Source organism: Odocoileus virginianus, chromosome 18, assembly GCF_023699985.2.
Source record: "Odocoileus virginianus isolate 20LAN1187 ecotype Illinois chromosome 18, Ovbor_1.2, whole genome shotgun sequence".
NCBI classification, from domain to species: Eukaryota; Metazoa; Chordata; class Mammalia; order Artiodactyla; family Cervidae; genus Odocoileus; species Odocoileus virginianus.
This window is the reverse complement of record NC_069691.1, coordinates 46,634,964-46,652,631: the sequence shown is the minus strand read 5'-3', so window position 1 is coordinate 46,652,631 and position 17,668 is coordinate 46,634,964. Positions and strand designations below refer to the sequence as shown.

Here is a 17,668-nt window from a genome sequence, read left to right as displayed (position 1 = left end):
AGGCTGCACGTGGTAGATCCTCAGAGAGGAAGGGGTCCCAGCACCTGTTCCCCGGACAGTGCTGCAGGTCTTCCCTGGGGGACAGGACCACCCTCCCTCTTTCCTGTTGAGACCTTCTCGGGGCTGTTGTGTTGTTCGCGTCTGTTGTCTGAGCTCAGACTTAGTCACCAGTGGTGTCTGACTGACATCATGGGACAGCCCTCTCCCGTCCTGCAGGGAAAATCTATTTGGATTGGATTTTCAGGTGGTGAAAGATGGTGTCCAGCAAGAAGATACAGAACATGCAATAAGTGTTGTGTCTTCCCCGTCCCCACCTCCTTCACCCACGTAACTCAGTTACACATGAAACAGACATTCAACAAGTACTGCAGCCAGGACTTATGAGTGTTTCTTTTAATCACCAGACATCTCTGACCTATAGGGTGCCGAGCACATCACATAATCCTTTCATCATTGAAAATGGTTCTTCCTCAGAGTCTTCAGACTGTAGACATCAGGGGCCTTCTACTTCTTTGCTTTTGCTTTCTTCCTTTTGTTGGTTTTGGACAGCTGAAGAGCTTCGTCTTGGCCTGACTGACCAGCAATGGGGACCAAGGGAGGGATGGGGGCGTTGAGGTTTAGAGTCTTCTTCTGAAGTTTCAGGTCCAAAATATCAAAGGTTATCTGTATCTCATACTGCAGTAGCTCCTTGAGGCACTCGATCTGGATGTGAATGGCCTCATTGATGAGTTTCTCTAGCTCCTGGAAGAAACAGAACGTGGCTGCTGAACAGGGCCTGGGGAAAGCTGAGGCCACCTGCAGGCAGAGTCCCACCACGGGTTCCACTTCTCAATCCAGCGGCCTCCTTTCTCAATGTGCTGGGCCTTGCATCCCCTGCTCCCCAGACTTACTCTCTAACCATCTCTACCCTACTCTATGCCCCAGGAGGTGACTTTTAGGAGCTGCATCAACCAGGTCCCTTGACCTGTCACTACCAACTGGGTTCAGCCAATGGGAGGCCCTGGCAGGAGATCGGAGGGCGAGGAGAGGGTGAAACCTCCATGCCCCTTCCTTCACTCCCAGGCCTCCGTGAATGCCAGTTCTGCAGGCAGGCAGGGTACTGCGAGAGTCTATGGTGGTTTGGAAACTGGGGGCTCCTTTGGTGGAATTTGTGCTAGAAAGAACTTGGACTTTGGGGTCAACCAGGCCTCAGTCCAAATGTAAACTCGACCACATGCCAGCTCGGGGACCTTGGGCAAATCAGTTAAACCCTCTGAGCCTCAGCCATCTCATCACTAAAATGGGGACATGAATTATACATCTGAGGGATGTTTCATGAAACATGTGCACAAAACCTGTCCCCTCCTGTGCCCTCCCAGGCGTGAGAACCCCAGGGTCCCAGCCGCAGGTTCTCTGGGTGGGAAGGGACGTAGGCTGGGGCAGGCAAGCCTCCCCCTGCCCCACGGGCCCCCTCACTTCTCTCTTCAGAGCCTGGTGCCGCTGCCCCGGCAGCTCGGAGAATGTCTCCTGAAGCAGGTGCTGCTGCTCCAGGCGCAAGGCCCCCTTCAGCAGCAGCATGTCGGTCCGCTTCTGCAGCTCGGCCGTCCTCAGCTCCTCCAGCTGCTGCTCGTGCTTCCAGACTTCCCGGTCCTTGCCCTCGGCCAGTGGGAGCGGCTGGGGCGGCGTGCACACCTCCAGGTCAGTAACAGTCAGGTTGACATCCTGGTCCTGGCCCAGGACGTACTGGTAGAGTTTGTAGTGGCGGATGAAGGTGTTGTGGAAATAGTCGCACAGGGCCAGCAGGTGGGTGGTGTTGAACTGCCCCTGGTAATTTCTGAGCTTGATCCCCAGGATTGTCACAGCCTCGGTGATGGAGCAGCCTGTGGGCACAGAAGGGCCGGGTAGCAAGTATGAACTGGCCCAAAGTGGCAGGGATGGCTGATCAATATCTGCTGACCCCAGAGACCATGTCCTACCAACTGTTGTATGTCACCATTTTTTAGATCAAGGAAGTCGAGGAGTGTATCATGTTTCCCTTTTCCCCTTGGCTCCTGGGAAGCTCAGGGGCAATTTTATGCAGTAACTTATATTTATCTTATTTTTTTCTTATATGATTATCCCACTCCTTGCCTATATTTTGACATTTAGCTCTTGTTTTAAAGGCTTATTTCAGCTGTGCTTTATGCTGTTTCCACTTCAGACCCTTCAGGAATGAAGTGAGGGTATCAAAGGGATTCTGATATGAGTGGAGTGTGAGATGGTTGGAGAGACAGAGACATTATACTGGCCACTTGGGTCACTGACTTAGGCAAGTATTCTTTAGACCATGTAGAGATCAGCTCTGAGGGTAGCACTGGGCAATGCTCCTTGGAGGATAAACCATCTTCTCCCATCTTCTTCCTTTCACATCTCACTCTTTTTTAATTTGTTTACTTTTCAGCCGCACTGTGTGGCATACAGGATTTTAGTTCCCTGACCAGGGATCGAACTCATGCCCCCTGCAACAGAAGTACATATTCTTAACCACTGGACCACCAGAGAAGTCCACCTTTCACTCCTCTGGCTCACAACTTCATCAGAGGCTCAGGGTAAGAGTGTGGTCAGGAGGGCAGGACTCTCCCAAGCATGTGATTGTGTCTCAAGACAGAGGTGGTTCAGTAAAGGGTCTCGCTGAGTGAGGTGCGTGCCCTGTGGACAGATCTCTGGCAGGGAAAGGATAGGACAAGTGACAGAGAAGAACCCTGGACCCTCACGAGGTGCCACCCCCAGGGGCGCCGTGACCTCAGCCATGTCTCTCTTGCCCCCTGACTCATTGTCAGCTCTGCAGGACAAGAGGTTGAGCACAGACAGGGGGGTTCCACAGCTCCCTCTATGTAGACAGAGACCAGGGAGCCTCCTGGGGTGGAGGCTAGCCTGCTTGCAGATCCCTCCACCTGGTGACCACCTTCTTCAGGGTCCTGCCAGAGTGCCCCTGGGGCCTTCAGGAGGGGCTATCTCTGCCCGGCCCATAGGGCTGTTTTTCAAGCCCTCCCCACCCGCTGATTCTGCCTTCACTTTGGCTCCTCAGTCTTGGCTCTGCATGGGTGTTTTAACCTTAACTCTCCCCAGAGTCTGAGAGAGCAGGGCTTACAGAAATATTAGCACATGGAGCAGTGCTCCACCTTGAGCCTCAGTAGAAAGTGCTGTGAAGTGTCACTAAGATTTAGGCTTTAGTCTCACAGGGGAGGTCAAACCCATCTATCCTAAAGGAAATCAACCCTGAATATCCATTGAAAAGACTGTTGCTGAAGCTGAAGCTTCAATACTTTGGCCACCTGACACGAAGAGCTAACTCATTGGAAAAGACCCTGATGCTAGGAAAGATTGAGGGCAGAAGGAGAAGAGGGTGACAGAAGATGAGATGGTTGGATGGCATCACTCATTCAATGGACATGAATTTGGGTAAACTCCAAGAGATAGAGAAGGACAGGGAAGCCGGGTGTGCTCCAGTCCGTGGGGTCACAGAGTCAGACACAACTGAGCGACTGAACAACAGCAACTCCTGGGGGAAGGGAGCGGGGAGCCTCTCCACCTTGCAGAATTAAAGGTTAGTGGCCTGTGCTTTCCCTTCCTTTCAAGGCAAATTAGCAACTCCAAGGTCCAAGACAGTAGCCCGTCTCACGATGGGGCAAGGGAGGGTGCTGGGCCTGCATGATGGACACAACTCTGTCTCCTCCTAGTTGTGACTCTTGGACCACCATTCCCTCAAATGTAAAATGGGGAATAGTCATGTTTACTTCACAGGATTGTTAGGGGGATCAAATGGGATGGTGTGTCCAAGTGCCTTATACAGAGCTCACTACAAGGTAGTAGTCAATGAATGCTGCAGGAAAAGAAGTGTTTGTTTCTGCACTGTGAGAAAACTCTCCAGGCCACATCTTTGTATCTCTCCATAGGTCTTGTTGTTTATCCATCCCTCTCTCCATCCATCTATCCATCATCCGAATATTCACTCGTCATCCATCTCTCCATTCATCTATCACCCACTCACTCATTATTCATTCATCCATCTCTCCACCCAACCATCTTTCCATCCATGCATGCTTGCATCCATCTATTTATCCATCCACAATTAATTTGTCAAGCTGTTACTGAGGGCCTATTAATTTCTAGGCATTATGCTAAGTTCTAGCTACATTATGATGCGTCTTACTAGACACATCTCTTGCCTTCAAAGTTCACACGGGAGAGATACACAAGCTGATATTGACACATGTGTAAAGAGGAACAGAATCAGGTGATGGGGAATGCTCAGCTGAGGATATGTGTTCTCCTGGAGAAGATGAGGCATAAGCGACAAATCAGAGGCTGAGTGGGGCTGAGCCAGGAAAGATTGTGGGGGAGGCGTGGCATGGGTGCGGCCTGAGCGAGATCCGAGGGGCAAGGAGCCATATGGCCCGGGTGGGAAATAAGACTGAGTTTGTTGTCGTTGGCACCTATCGGTGGAGGCAGAAAACAGCATGTTGAGGGGAGAGGTGGGAGGAAGGCAGATGGGAGGGCCTTGAGTGCTGTGTTAGAAGCCAGCACTTGTACTCCAGGCAGACCAGGGCCTGCCCAGGGAGACTGTGGTCACGTGGTGGCCCGTGGGGAGACTTCGGCCCAGTCCAGACAGGAGTCATGTGGCCTGAGAGTGCCAGGTCAGCAGGCACGGGCAGCAAGGACAGATTTGAGTGGCAGGACCAATGGTCGGGTGTGGAGGGGGATAGAGGCCTGCCTGACTCACAGCCTTTTCCTGGGGACCCTTAAGGAGCAGGACGGCCAGCACGATAATATGACACAGGTGGGATGTAAGTCTGTTGTGACCCCTACCCTCAGAGCGCTTCCAGTCTGGGGAAGAGGAGACAGCAGAACAGATGCCATCCCCTCTTTTTCTCTCAGCCCCCAGCTCAGGGCTCTGTGCTCAGTGAGGGTCAGTACATACCTAGTGAGTCAATGGACAAATTGCGACATGTGAAGTGTAGTGATGGAGCTATTCATTTATCCCTTCAACAAGGATTCATTAGGGGCCTGCCTTCCATGGGCCAAGAACTCACCAATGGTCCAGGAAGGTGATGAAGTGCTGGGGGAAACACACACAGTATAATCCTGCTCAGGGCTACTTAGTGCTGGGTGGGCAGACTGTAGAAAGAAGGGACTTTCTCAAGGAAGTCAGGGAGCAGGTCCCTGAGGGAGTGGGGAAGGAGTGGGGACGGGCCGTGTCAGAGGGAATCACTGAGCAAAGAAAGGCGGAAAAGGGGGAAGCAGGGGAAACAGCATGCACAAAGCCGCATGGCTGCAGAAAACGTGGCTCATCTGAGGAACGGAAATGCTGAGGATTGGGGGTTGGCGGGCTCGGGAGCAGCCAGCGGGACCCCTGGTTCTCACAGAGGTCTCCTAGACCACCCACCCCACATCTCTTATCAACTGGTTCAGTTCAGTTCAGTTCAGTTGCTCAGTCGTGTCTGACTCTTTGTGACCCCATGAATCACAGCATACCAGGCCTCCCTGTCCATCACCAACTCCCAGAGTCTACCCAAACTCATGCCCATCGAGTCAGTGATGCCATTCAACCATCTCATCCTCTGCCATCCCCTTCTCCTCCTGCCCCCAATCCCTCCCAGCATCAGGGTCTTTTCCAATGAGTCAACTCTTTGCATGAGGTGGCCAAAGTCAACTGGTTACCTCGCTGTATTAAGCAAAAGTTGAAAGTTAAATTTATTGAAAATAATTTTAAGAAATTAATTTTGTCCATTGTTTTCCCAGGAAAATAACAGTTTTGAATGACATTTTAAGAATTGTTTGCATTGCTCTTGTCATATTTATATAAATTGTTTCTTTGCTTATATAATTTGACAATTACAAATTAGGTACATAAATAAGCCACATTAAAAGTTACTCAGAAAGTACAGTTAAGTTTGATGTTAATAGTTTTTCAATTTTCAATTTAATTTTAAAATGTTAGTTACTCATCTTTAACCTTGCATTGAATATAAAGAGTAAGCTTCATAATGTATAAAGCAGATATACATATAGTATATAATCATACATACAGAATACCTATGCTATTGAAATTTGATGAGGTTGGGCAACTAGGGATAAAAAGCTCTAACATGGCTTCTCAAAAGGCTCCAGCAATCCTACTTCAGAGTATACATCCAAAGAAATGAAACCAGGATCTTGAAGCTATAGCTGTGCCTCCATGCTATTCACAAGAGCCAGGTTATGGAAACAGCCTGTGCTGTCAGGTCTGTTGATGGATGAATGGTTAAATTAACCATGGTACACACACACACACACACACACACACACACACACACACACTATGGAATACTATTTAGCCTTAAAAAGAAGGAAATGCTGTCATTTGCAGCAACATGGATGGACCTGAAGGACATTATGCTAATTGAAATGAGCAAGACAGAGAAGGACAAATACTGCATGATCTCACTCGTGGTTGGAATCTAAAAAGGTGGAACTCGTAGGCGCAGAGCAGGACATGCGGAGCTGCGAGTCAAGGACAGAGCTTCAGTTATACAGGACGAGAAAGCACTGGAGATGGACTGCAGAGGACGTCCCCACAGCCAGCAACACTGCTCTGTGCATTTGAAACATGCTACAAGTGTTCTCCCTACAAACTGAAGTGGTGACTCTGTGAGGTAGTGGATGAGGAAGTCATCGGGGTGTAACTTCAGCACTTATTTCTCAATTATTGACAAATGGATTCATTTTATTTGTCAGGAGACTCATGTTCAATCCCTGGGTTGGGAAGATCCCCTGGAGAAGGAAATGGCAACCCACTCCAGTATTCTTGCCTGGAGAATCCCATGGGCAGAGGAGCCTAGAGAGCTACAGTCCGTGAGGATCACAAAACAGTAGGATATGCCTTAGCAACTAAACAACAAACAACCACCCAGAAAAATAAATAAATATGACAGCTTCTCAGGGAAATGATAGTGATAAAACTACGTGGGTGGAGACACCGCTCCGGCAGCTCCAGAGCAACGCACTTTCCTCCTGTTTCTGATTGAGCCTCATAGCTTCCCACCTGTGTCGCAGAGACCAGTGACCCATTCGTTCCTTGGACTGTCTCTTGTGCCAGGAAATAAGCTGGCTGCTGATTCTGGGGTCTCCACCCCTGATCCTGTGCCCCAGGGACCAGCGGGAGCCCTGGGTTCCATCACCACCAGAGCTTTCTAAAAATACAGCACCCCCTCCCTCCCCGTATACACATACTCCCAACCATCTCAGGAAAAGAACCACTGACTCCACGATGGGGTCTGACTCCACGATGACAGCTACCTGACTTCCATCAGAGTTATGAGGCAGATTGAGCCAGAGAACTCTGACTTTCATACCCAGGGGCCATCACGAATTGACCAACTGGTAGAAGGATGGTGCCAAAGCCCCATAACACTCTTCTCTGCCAAGAGAAGCCCCTGATGACTCAGAAAGCTAAGGATTAAGTCTCTGGGAGAAGTCTCCGGCTGCCAGGGGGCCAGATCTGTCCTTGCAAGTTGCTCTTCAATTTACAGGGAGTGGCTGGCTTCATTTGCATTTGGCTGCTGGGAACTTCCTGAAGACAGTCCCCAAGGGCCTGGAGGCCAGCACCTGTGCAGAGCTGGTGGGAGTTGGGAGGGGAGTTTGGGGATAGCGTGGGTGGGATGACAGCCTAGATGCTCCAGAATCAGGGCAAAGGGACCCAGGGCCTGGACCAGGCTGGCCGGGCTCCCTCCCTTCCTCCCACCCAGACTGTAGGATCTGGGGCTGGCACATGGAAGGGGGGGTGGTTTGGGAAAGGAGAAGAGGGGCTGCTCATTTTGGGTGGGCATGAGGCGGAGAATCCAGGTGCTACTGGTGGCCCCTGACAAACCAGTTTGGTTGTCCCCGCCTTGGCTGCGAGGGGAGGAAACCCGTCAGGCTGCAGCCTGACCTGCCTTACAGTTCCCAATACCTGAGCTCCTGCCAGGGCAGCCTGGGATGCTGGGAAAGCAGAGGAAAGCCAGGACCCTCCACCCCACCCCCATTCGGGGTCCCGAATGCTGCCCCCGATGACCCCCTTTGTGCCCTTGAAAAGGTTCTGCCAAACTCATCCACCCCAGGGGGCTGGTGCCAGCTCAGAAGAGGGTGTGTGTTTTCTTTGGGGCAAGAGAGGACTCTTGTTCAGGGAGCTCCCTTTGGTGGCCCGCATGCCCTGGGTCATCTCAGGCACCGCCCAAGGCCTCTCGGCCAGGTGAGCAGGTATAACCGCCAGCCCCACTTTACCTGCGAGGAACCTGAGGCTCCAAGAGGTCAAGGGATATGCTGCAGGGCACACAGGTGGCCCTAGTGGTAAAGAAGCAGCCTGCCAATGCAGAAGACAAAAGAAACGCAAGTTCCACCCCTGGGTCCAGAAGAGCCCTGGAGGATGGCATAGAAACTCACTCCAGTATTTTTGCCTGGAGAAGCCCATGGACAAAGGAGCCTGGTCTGCTACGGTCCAGAGTGGCAAAAGAGTTGGACATGACGACTGAAGTGACTTAGCACGCATGCACGCACACAGCTGGAGAGTGGCAGAGCCGGAGTTCCAACCCCAGCCTGACCTGGGGAGGCCTCTTTCAGCATCCAGACTGGAGTGCCTTGGACTTGCTTTGTAAACCCTGGAGATGGACACTGGAAGGGGCCCCCAACACTCTCGGTCACAGTTTTCCACAGGTGGTTTTGCAACAGGTATTACACAGAAATGCGTGGCCTTGAATACAGGTTGGAGCTAGGGAAATTAAACAGGTGCCCTTAATATGCTCATGAGCACAGCAGAGTATGCTAATAGGCTCAGCAAATGGCCAGAAAGGGTTGAGTCTGCAATATTTCTTAGATGTATTGGAGGCAAACACTCGTAGACTTTGGAGGTATATCAAGTTCAGTTGCAGACCACTGCAATAAAGCGAACATCGCAATAAAGTGAGTCACCTGAATTTTTTGGTTTCCCAGCACTCATGAACATTACACTTACACTGTATGTAGTCTTAAGTGTACAATAGCACTCTGTCTAAAAAATAGTGTGCAACCGTTTTTTAAAAAATATTTACTTCTGAAAATGCTAACCATCACCCAAACCTTCAGGGAGGTGTCATCTTTTTGCTGGTGGAGAGTCTTGCCTAGATGCTGATGGCTGCTGCCTGACCAACACCAAGACCACAGTACCCAGGATCCACTCGCTCTGCACCTTGCCAGCCAACGTGCTCTGTTCTCAGCCACCATGCAGAGTTGCGAGGAGGCCACCAGGGAGTCCAGGGCAGCCCCTTGGCCTGAGGATGGCCTTGATGCTGGGGCCATGCCTCAGAGCTTTCTGTGATTGTAAGAACACAGACTGGGAATTCAGGCAGCTGTGGGCTCCTAGCTTGTTTCCGCTTTTTAGCTACCTGCATGAGTTATTTTGCCCGGGCACCACTGTTCTCATCTGTAAGATGGAGGCAGTAAAGGCATCTGACTCGTAGGGTTAGATGTGCGCATATGGGACAGAGCTCCCACAGTGCTTGGTACACTGCGTGCGTGCATACTTCAGTGCATGCCTCACTTCAGTTGTGTCTGGCTCTTTGCGACCCTGTGGACTGTAGCCTGACATGCTCCTCTGTCCTTGGGATTCTCCCAGGTAAGAATACTGGAGTGGGTTGCCATGGCCACCTTCAGGGGATCTTCCTGACCCAGGGATCGAACCTGCGTCTCTTACATCTCCTGCATTGGCAGGTGGGTTCTTTACCACTAGTGCCACCTGGGAAACCTTGGTACACAGTGGCACTCAGTAAATCACATGGTTGTCATCATTGTCGTCATGACGATTCCAGGCATCCCCCCTCCCTGGGGGCTGGGGGCTGTTCTGGGATAAACCCGTCTTCCCCAAGGACTCCACAGGCTCCTAGGGCAATGAGTTCCTCAGTCCACTCACCTAGGAGAGACTCTCTCTCCCTTGCTGGGGTGGGCATGGGATGCTGATGTGCCTTCTCTCCTGACCACACCAGCTGCTAAGGGCAAAGGATGGCTGGGGGTTGGCTGTCTCCAGCTAGAGGGTTGCAGAGGACAGAAGAAGAGGTAACCCTTCTGGTCAGACCATGTAGTGAGGACCCAATAGTTCACAGCTCTCCCCAGATCTCTGGAGTGTTCTATTCTCTCCCTGCTACTGTGAACTTCTCAGCACCTGCTAGAAAGGACTCGATTTCTCATTTCCAAAGATCTTTCCAAAAAGCTCTGGCATGTAGTTGCTGCCCAGTATTCAGCTCATAGTAAATAATAATACAACCAGCCTGCACGGGTGTGCTACTTTACAGGTTTAAAGCATTTAATTATCCATCAATTTATTTAATTGGTCACAATCAACCTATAAAGAGGTAATTGCTGCCATTTAACAGATGAGGAAATTGAGGTTTAGTGTATGCAAGCAGAATCAGGACTCAAACCCAGGTTCTCCAGCTCCAAGAAGTGTGCCTCAGCTACAGGGGTATTTTTAAAGTGTGAGCAGAAGACATGGACTGAACAGAACTACAATACTCCCACTAGAACTTTTTAATTTTAATTTTATTGTGGTAAAATACACACAACATAAAATTTACCTTTTTAACCATTTTTATGTATACAGTTTCACAGTTCATTGTGATCCACACAGTCAAAGGCTTTGGCATAGTCAATAAAGCAGAAATAGATGTTTTCCTGGAACTCTCTTGTTTTGATGATCCAGCGGATGTTGGCAATTTGATCTCTTGTTCCTCTGCCTTTTCTAAAACCAGCTTGAACATCTGGAAGTTCATGGTTCACCTATTGCTGAAGCTTGGCTTGGAGAATTTTGAGCATCACTTTACTAGCATGTGAGATGAGTGCAATCGTGCAGTAGTTTGAGCATTCTTTGGCATTGCCTTTCTTTGGGATTGGAATGAAAACTGACCTTTTCCAGTCCTGTGGCCTCTGCTAAGTTTCCCAAATTTGCTGACATATTGAATGCAGCACTTTCACAGCATCATCTTTTAGGATTTGAAATAGCTCAACTGGAATTCCATCACCTCCACTAGCTTTGTTCATAGTGATGCCTTCTAATCCCCACTTGATTTCACATTCCAGGATGTCTGGCTCTAGATGAGTGATCACACCATCGTGATTATCTGGGTCGTGAAGATCTTTTTTGTACAGTTCTTTTGTGTATTCTTGCCACCTCTTCTTAATATCTTCTGCTTCTGTTAGGTCCATACCATTTCTCTCCTTTATTGTGCCCATCTTTGCATGAAATATTCCCTTATTATTCTAATTTTCTTGAAGAGATCTCTAGTATTTCCCATTCTATTGTTTTCCTCTATTTCTTTGCATTGATTGCTGAGGAAGGCTTTCTTATCTCTCCTGGCTATTCTTTGGAACTCTGCACTCAAATGGGAATATCTTTCCTTTTCTCCTTTGCTTTTCGCTTCTCTTCTTTTCACAGCTATTTGGAAGGCCTCCTCAGACAGCCATTTTGCCTTTTTGCATTTCTTTTCCATGGGGGTGGTCTTGCTCCCTGTCTCCTGTACGTCATGAACCTCTGTCCATGGTTCTTCAGGCTCTCTGTCTATCAGATCTAGTCCCTTAAATCTATTTCTCACTTCCACTGTATAGTCACAAGGGATTTGATTTAGGTCACACCTGAATAGTCTAGTGGTTTTCCCTACTTTCTTCAGTTTAAGTCTGAATTTGGCAATAAGGAGTTCATGATCTGAGCCACAGTCAGCTCCCGGTCTTGTTTTTGCTGACTGTATAGAGCTTCTCTATCTTTGACTGCGAAGAATATAATCAATCTGATTTTGGTGTTGACCATCTGGTGATGTCCATCAAATGTGGAAAATTCTGAAAGAGATGGGAATACCAGACCACGTGACCTGCCTCTTGAGAAACCTGTGTGCAGGTCAGGAAGCAACAGTTAGAACTGGACATGGAACAACAGACTGGTTCCAAATAGGAAAAGGAGTACATCAAGGCTGTATATTGTCACCCTGCTTATTTAACTTATATGCAGAGTACATCATGAGAAACGCTGGGCTGGAAGAAGCCCAAGCTGGAATCAAGATTTCCGGGAGAAATATCAATAACCTCAGATACGCAGATGATACCACCCTTGTGGCAGAAAGTGAAGAGGAACTAAAAAGCTTCTTGATGAAAGTGAGAGAGGAGAGTGAAAAAGTTGGCTTAAAGCTCAACATTCAGAAAACTAAGATCATGGCATCTGGTCCCCTCACTTCACGGCAAATAGATGGGGAAACAGTGGAAACAGTGACAGACTTTATTTTTGGGGGCTCCAAAATCACTGCAGATGGTGACTGCAGCCATGGAATTAAAAGATGCTTACTCCTTGGAAGGAGTTATGACCAGCCTACACAGCATATTAAAAAGCAGAGACATTACTTTGCCAACAAAGGTCCATCTAGTCAAGGCTGTGGTTTTTCCAGTAGTCATGTTAGGATGTGAGAGTTGGACTGTGAAGAAAGCTGAGTGCTGAAAAATTGATGCTTTTGAACAGTGGTGTTGGAGAAGCCTCTTGAGAGCCCCTTGGACTGCAAGGAGATCCAACCAGTCCATCCTAAAGGAGATCAGTCCTGGGTGTTCATTGGAAGGACTGATGCTGAAGCTGAAACTCCAATACTTTGGCCACCTCATGCGAAGTCGACTCATTAGAAAAGACCCTGATGCTGAGAGGGATTGGGGGAGGAGGAGAAGGGGACGACAAAGGATGAGATGGTTGGATGGCATCACTGACTCAGTGGACATGAGTTTGAGTAAACTCCAGGAGTTGGTGATGGACAGGGAGCCTGGCGTGCTGCGATTCATGGGGTCGCAAAGAGTCGGACACGACTGAGCGACTGAACTGAACTGATGTCATCTTGCAAAACTGAAAGTCTGTATTCATTAAACACTTCCTTCCAATTTCCCCTCCTCAGTCCCCCGCAAATCCTTTTCTATTTTCTGTCTCTATGGATTTGATCACCCTAGGCACCTTACATAAATGGAATCATACAGTATTTGTCTTTTTGTGATTGGTTTCTTTCCTTTAGTAGAAGGTCCTTAAAGTTCATCCATATTGAAGCCTGTATCAGAATTTCCTTTCTTTTAAAGGCTGAATAATATTCTATTTTACGTATAGACCACATTTTATTTATCCATTTGTCTGTTGATGGGTTACTTCCATGGTCTGGTCATTGCTGCTGTGAACATGGGTGTACAAGTATCTGTTCCAGTCCCTGCTTTCACTTTTTTTGGGTGTATCCCAGAGGTGGAATTGCTGGAACATAGGTAATTCTATGGGTAGGTTAATTCCATGTTTAATTTTTTGAGCGAGTGCCTTAATGTTTTCCCATTCACTGTTTTTGTGTATATCTTAAAGAAAAACCAATAGTCCCATTAAGGAAAAATCTACCCAAACATTAAGATTTAGAAATATTTTGTTGTCCTTATAGAGATTTCTTCCCTGTTCTCTTTCTTGCAACTCACGGAGCAAACACAGGATCAGGTATTTTAAAGATCGTTATGAGCTTTTGCCTCAGCTCTTCTCTTTGTCCATAGTGGTCCTCTTGCCTTTTCTGCTCAGCAAATACACCCTTCACCATCCCTCACCCCTAGTGCTCAGGAAGCTGGCTAATGCTAAAGAGCTTTGGCAGGAAGGACAGTCTCTGGTGCCAGGCAATCTCGAGGTTAATGCTGGTATTATTTTTCACTGTGTGACTATTTGCAAGTTACCTAACCTCTCTGAACCTCAGTTGCATCATTGTGAAATGGGGACAATAGTACCCACCCAATAGAGCTTGGTGTGAACATTAAATGAGGTGATCCAGGTGGAGAGCTTGCGCATCACTACTGCTGAGTGATGTTTGCTCTTCTCCACCTACTGGTGCAGAGCGCTGCCAGTGCTGGCCGGAGGATGGCTGAGTGAGTGGAGCAAGGATTAAGCTGATTTGGAAAGGTTCAGAGGTCAGAACAGGAGCCATCAGATGGAAGCCTCAGAGAGACAGATTTCAGTTCAGCAAGGAGAACTTTGTAGAAGTGAGAGCTTTATCAGTGGAGGAGTGAGCAGGCAGTTAGCTGGGAAGAGCATTCCTGAATAACGAGTGTGTGTTGATGGTGGGAGGGAGGGAGGGTTGAATAGGGTGACTTTTTGGATCCTTTTGATTCTAAGCAGCCATGGTCCCACATTCTAGGGTGAGGTGGGTGCCTCCTGCAGCCGTCTCAAGTTTGGTGAAGGGCCACTGGCTTTGGATCTTCATCCTATTGTTCATCACCCCCAAGGCGAAAATGACCATGTAATCTCACTGTCTCAGGGACAGAGCACGGTACCAAGACTAAAACTTGGTGACTTCATACCATTCTTTGTCCCCTCTGCTGATGGGGGACTCAGAGACCGACCAAAATGTCCAACCAACTGAGGAAAGACACGGGAAGTTAGAGGTAGGGCAGGGGATCACTCCAAAGGGCCAGAAGTCTGGTCCCAAGGATGCTAGTACCACCCCCCGCCCCACACGGGGAGCGCATCCATGCCAGAACACATCAGCTGGTGGTGAGGGCGCAGTCTCACTCCTGGACATACACCCTGAGAAATCCGCAATTCAAAGAGACACATGCACCCCAATGTTCATTATAGCACTATTCACAACAGCCAAGTCATAGAACAACCTAAATGCCCATTGACAGACGCATGGATAAAGAAAATGTAGTACATATATATAATGGCTAACTACTCAGCCATAAAAAGGGATAAAATTGGGTCATTTGTAGAGACATGGATGGACTTCAGACTGTCACACATACTGAAGTAAGTCAGAAAGAGAAAAACAAATATCGTACATTAACGCACATATGTGGAATCTGAAAAACGGTACAGATGAACCTTTTTGCAGGGCATGAATAGAGAGACAGATGTAGAGACTAGACGTGTGGATTCGGGATCGGGAAAGCTGGGTGGGATGAATAAGGAGATCAGGATTTGCCATGGACACTGCTATGTGTAAAATAGGTGGCTAGTGGGAAGCTGCTGCGGACCAGAGGGAGCTCAGCCGTGACGACCTAGAGGGGCGGGTGGGAGGGAGGTTCACGAAGGAGCTGTATATATACATCTGATTCACTTCATTATACGGCAGGAACCAACACAACATTGTAAAGCAATTGTACTCCAATTAAAACAAACAATGTCTATGGCACAAGGTCACAGTGAGGCTTACAGATGCTACGTGTGAAAACGCTGAGATTTCTGTACCTTCCTCTGCAGCAGGCGCAGCCCCTCAGAAAGGTTCCAGTGGCACCTTGATTTCGGGCTGGCTGGCTGGTTCAGCCCCACCTGGTGGCCTGTGACCTCTCTCAGCATCATGGGCTGTATTAACTCAGGGTTCCCCCCTCCCCTATTCATACATGGAAGTCCTCACCCCCAGGACCCCAGAATATGACTGTACTTGGAGACAGAGTCTTTGCAGAGGTAATTAAGTTTAAATGAGGTCATGAGCTGGCCCTAATCGGCTATGACTGATGTGTTTATAAGAAGAGATTAGGGCACAGACACAAGAGAGGCCGCGTGCGGTATATAGTGAGGAGATGACCATCTGCAAAGCCCGAGAGGCCTTGGAAGAACACAGTCTTGCTCACACTTTGATCTTGGACTTCCAACCTCCAGAACCAGAGAAAATACATTTTTGTTGTTGAAGCGGCCCAGTCTGGGGAACTTCGTTATAGCAGCCCGAGCAAATGAATACAGTCAGGGGAAGATCTCTGGGCTAAGAGTTGTCCCTTTGATAGTTAGGGAGTTTGAGATGGACGTGCACACACTGCCGTATTTAAAGTGGATAACCAATAAGAACTTAGTGTATAGCACAGGAAACTCTGCTCGACATTGTGTGGCAGCCTGGATGGGAGAGGGTTGGGGGAGAAAGGATACATGGGTATGCATGTCTGAGTCCCTTCCCTGTACACCGGAAATGTCACAAAAATGTCACAACATTGTTAATCGACTATATGCCAATACAAATAAAAAGTTAAAAAAAAAAAAAGAGTTGCCTCTTTGCCCCAAGAGATGGTCTCCTAGGGTCTCAACTAGTGCCTTCAAGGGGGCACTTCCATTCTCCTTCAGCAACGTTGTCTCCAAGGGTTTAGTCCGAGGGGTGCTCTGTTTGAGCTGCCCAGGAGAAAGCCGCTAGACAGACAGGCTCTCAGGAAGGCAGAAGGGCACCTGCTTTCTGCGGCGCTGGTCCTGAGTCAGTGGAGGCTCCCCCATGTCGGCGGATGCACAGGGGCTGGTGGGGTGGCCCCTGGGCATGGCTGCAAGTGTGCTGGGAGGGAGCATTCATGCAGGGAGCTTGGGGGAGTCATTGGCTCCTGCCAGCCCCCTTCCACCCTACAGCTGCCTGGATGACATTTCCTGGAGAGTCAGGAGTGGCCATGGGTGGGACCACAGATGCCAGGGCCATGATGCAGTTCACTGGACCCTCGTCTGGCCACCTCTTGCCTCCACTGATTGGTCATCAAGGCCCACTTCCCCCCCCAGACTCATGATTTGCGGGCCAGGTCAGCAGGAAAGTGATCTTCCCCAGCCCAGAGGTGCAGACGGAGCCCCAGAGGAGGCCAGTGCCCACCAGATGTTGATGATGACAAGAGGCGGAAGCTGCAAAGTGGCTCCAGGGACAGTGGGAAGGTGTTCCCAGGTCCCAGGTGAGCATCTGAGCTGGCTTGGGGGCCTCCAGCCCTCAGTTCCCCGCTGAGCGAAGCCTGAGTCGGAGGAGGCTGCCCTCCTGCTCCCCCTCTCCTGCTGCTATGGGCCCGCTGGAGATAGGAAGCTTGGGGTCTCCCCGGCACTCTGCATTTCTGCAGCTCCCTGAGGTCCCCAAATGCCCCAGTCTCTCTCTCCCCTCCTCTCCCAGAGCTGAGGGAGGGTGTGCAAAATCTGCCACTTCCTGCGGTTTCCTCCCACCGGGCCGGAGCTGGCAGGCTTCTGTCCCTCTGCGCCGAGAGTGGTGACTTCACCCTGGGCCCCAAGGACGCGGCAGGATAGGATCTGCCCGGGGCTTCCCAGAGCCTGGTAGAGGAGGGGCCAACACAAGGACTCTTTCTTCTGGCTTGGAGCTGAGACTCGAACATGCTAGTGAGACGTTTGCTGGAGCGGAATCCGCTTCTGCTTTTGAATAAAGGGCCACCCTTTCCCTCTCAGTTCTGGGGCCCGATTGGGCCCGGAGATAAGCTGAACTGGCGGCCAGCCTGGCGGAGCTCTGAATCACTGCTGTGCAAACATGACCCTCCTTAGAGGCTGCCGGCCAACTTTGTTACCTTGTCTGCAAACAGAACTCAACCACCACCGTCCCGGATTAACTAAACAAAAACAAACAAAAAAATCACCCTAAGAGAAGCTCCCTTCCAAGAAGAGTGACAGCCCCGTGTGGACTTTAGCCGAAACAGAAGCTTGAAGGTGAGCTGATAGCCAATAGGAGCCCTGGCTGTTGGCATCTCACACCCCACAACCTGTGACGGGTGGGCCAGGCCTGGGGGTGGGAGCCAGGCAGAAGATGAGATGAGGCCGGAGGTGAGAAGGACTACAGCTCATTTGGAATCTGACCTGCCTGCCCCTCACGGCCTGGGTCCCCTAACAAGGGGAACGAGTGGTGAGCACTGCGGTCTCCTCGCCTGCGTGCAGTGGGCAGGGCAGCTGCCTCAC

The 17,668-nt window shown here is 49.6% G+C and overlaps 1 protein-coding gene across 2 annotated transcripts in view; it reads right to left on the bottom strand.

Moving 5' to 3' along the window:
* Nucleotides 1-366: 366 nt before the first annotated feature.
* Nucleotides 367-17,668, bottom strand: part of C18H8orf74 (chromosome 18 C8orf74 homolog) — a 28,217-nt gene continuing 10,915 nt past the window's right edge. For both annotated transcript variants that reach the window (XM_020896684.2, XM_020896685.2), the window contains exons 3-4: nucleotides 1,456-1,859; nucleotides 367-741 (exon numbers count right to left, since the gene is read on the bottom strand). In XM_020896684.2, coding sequence (XP_020752343.2) covers nucleotides 505-741; nucleotides 1,456-1,859 — 641 coding nt within the window. In that variant the 3' untranslated portion in view covers nucleotides 367-504. The remainder of the gene's footprint in view (nucleotides 742-1,455; nucleotides 1,860-17,668) is intronic.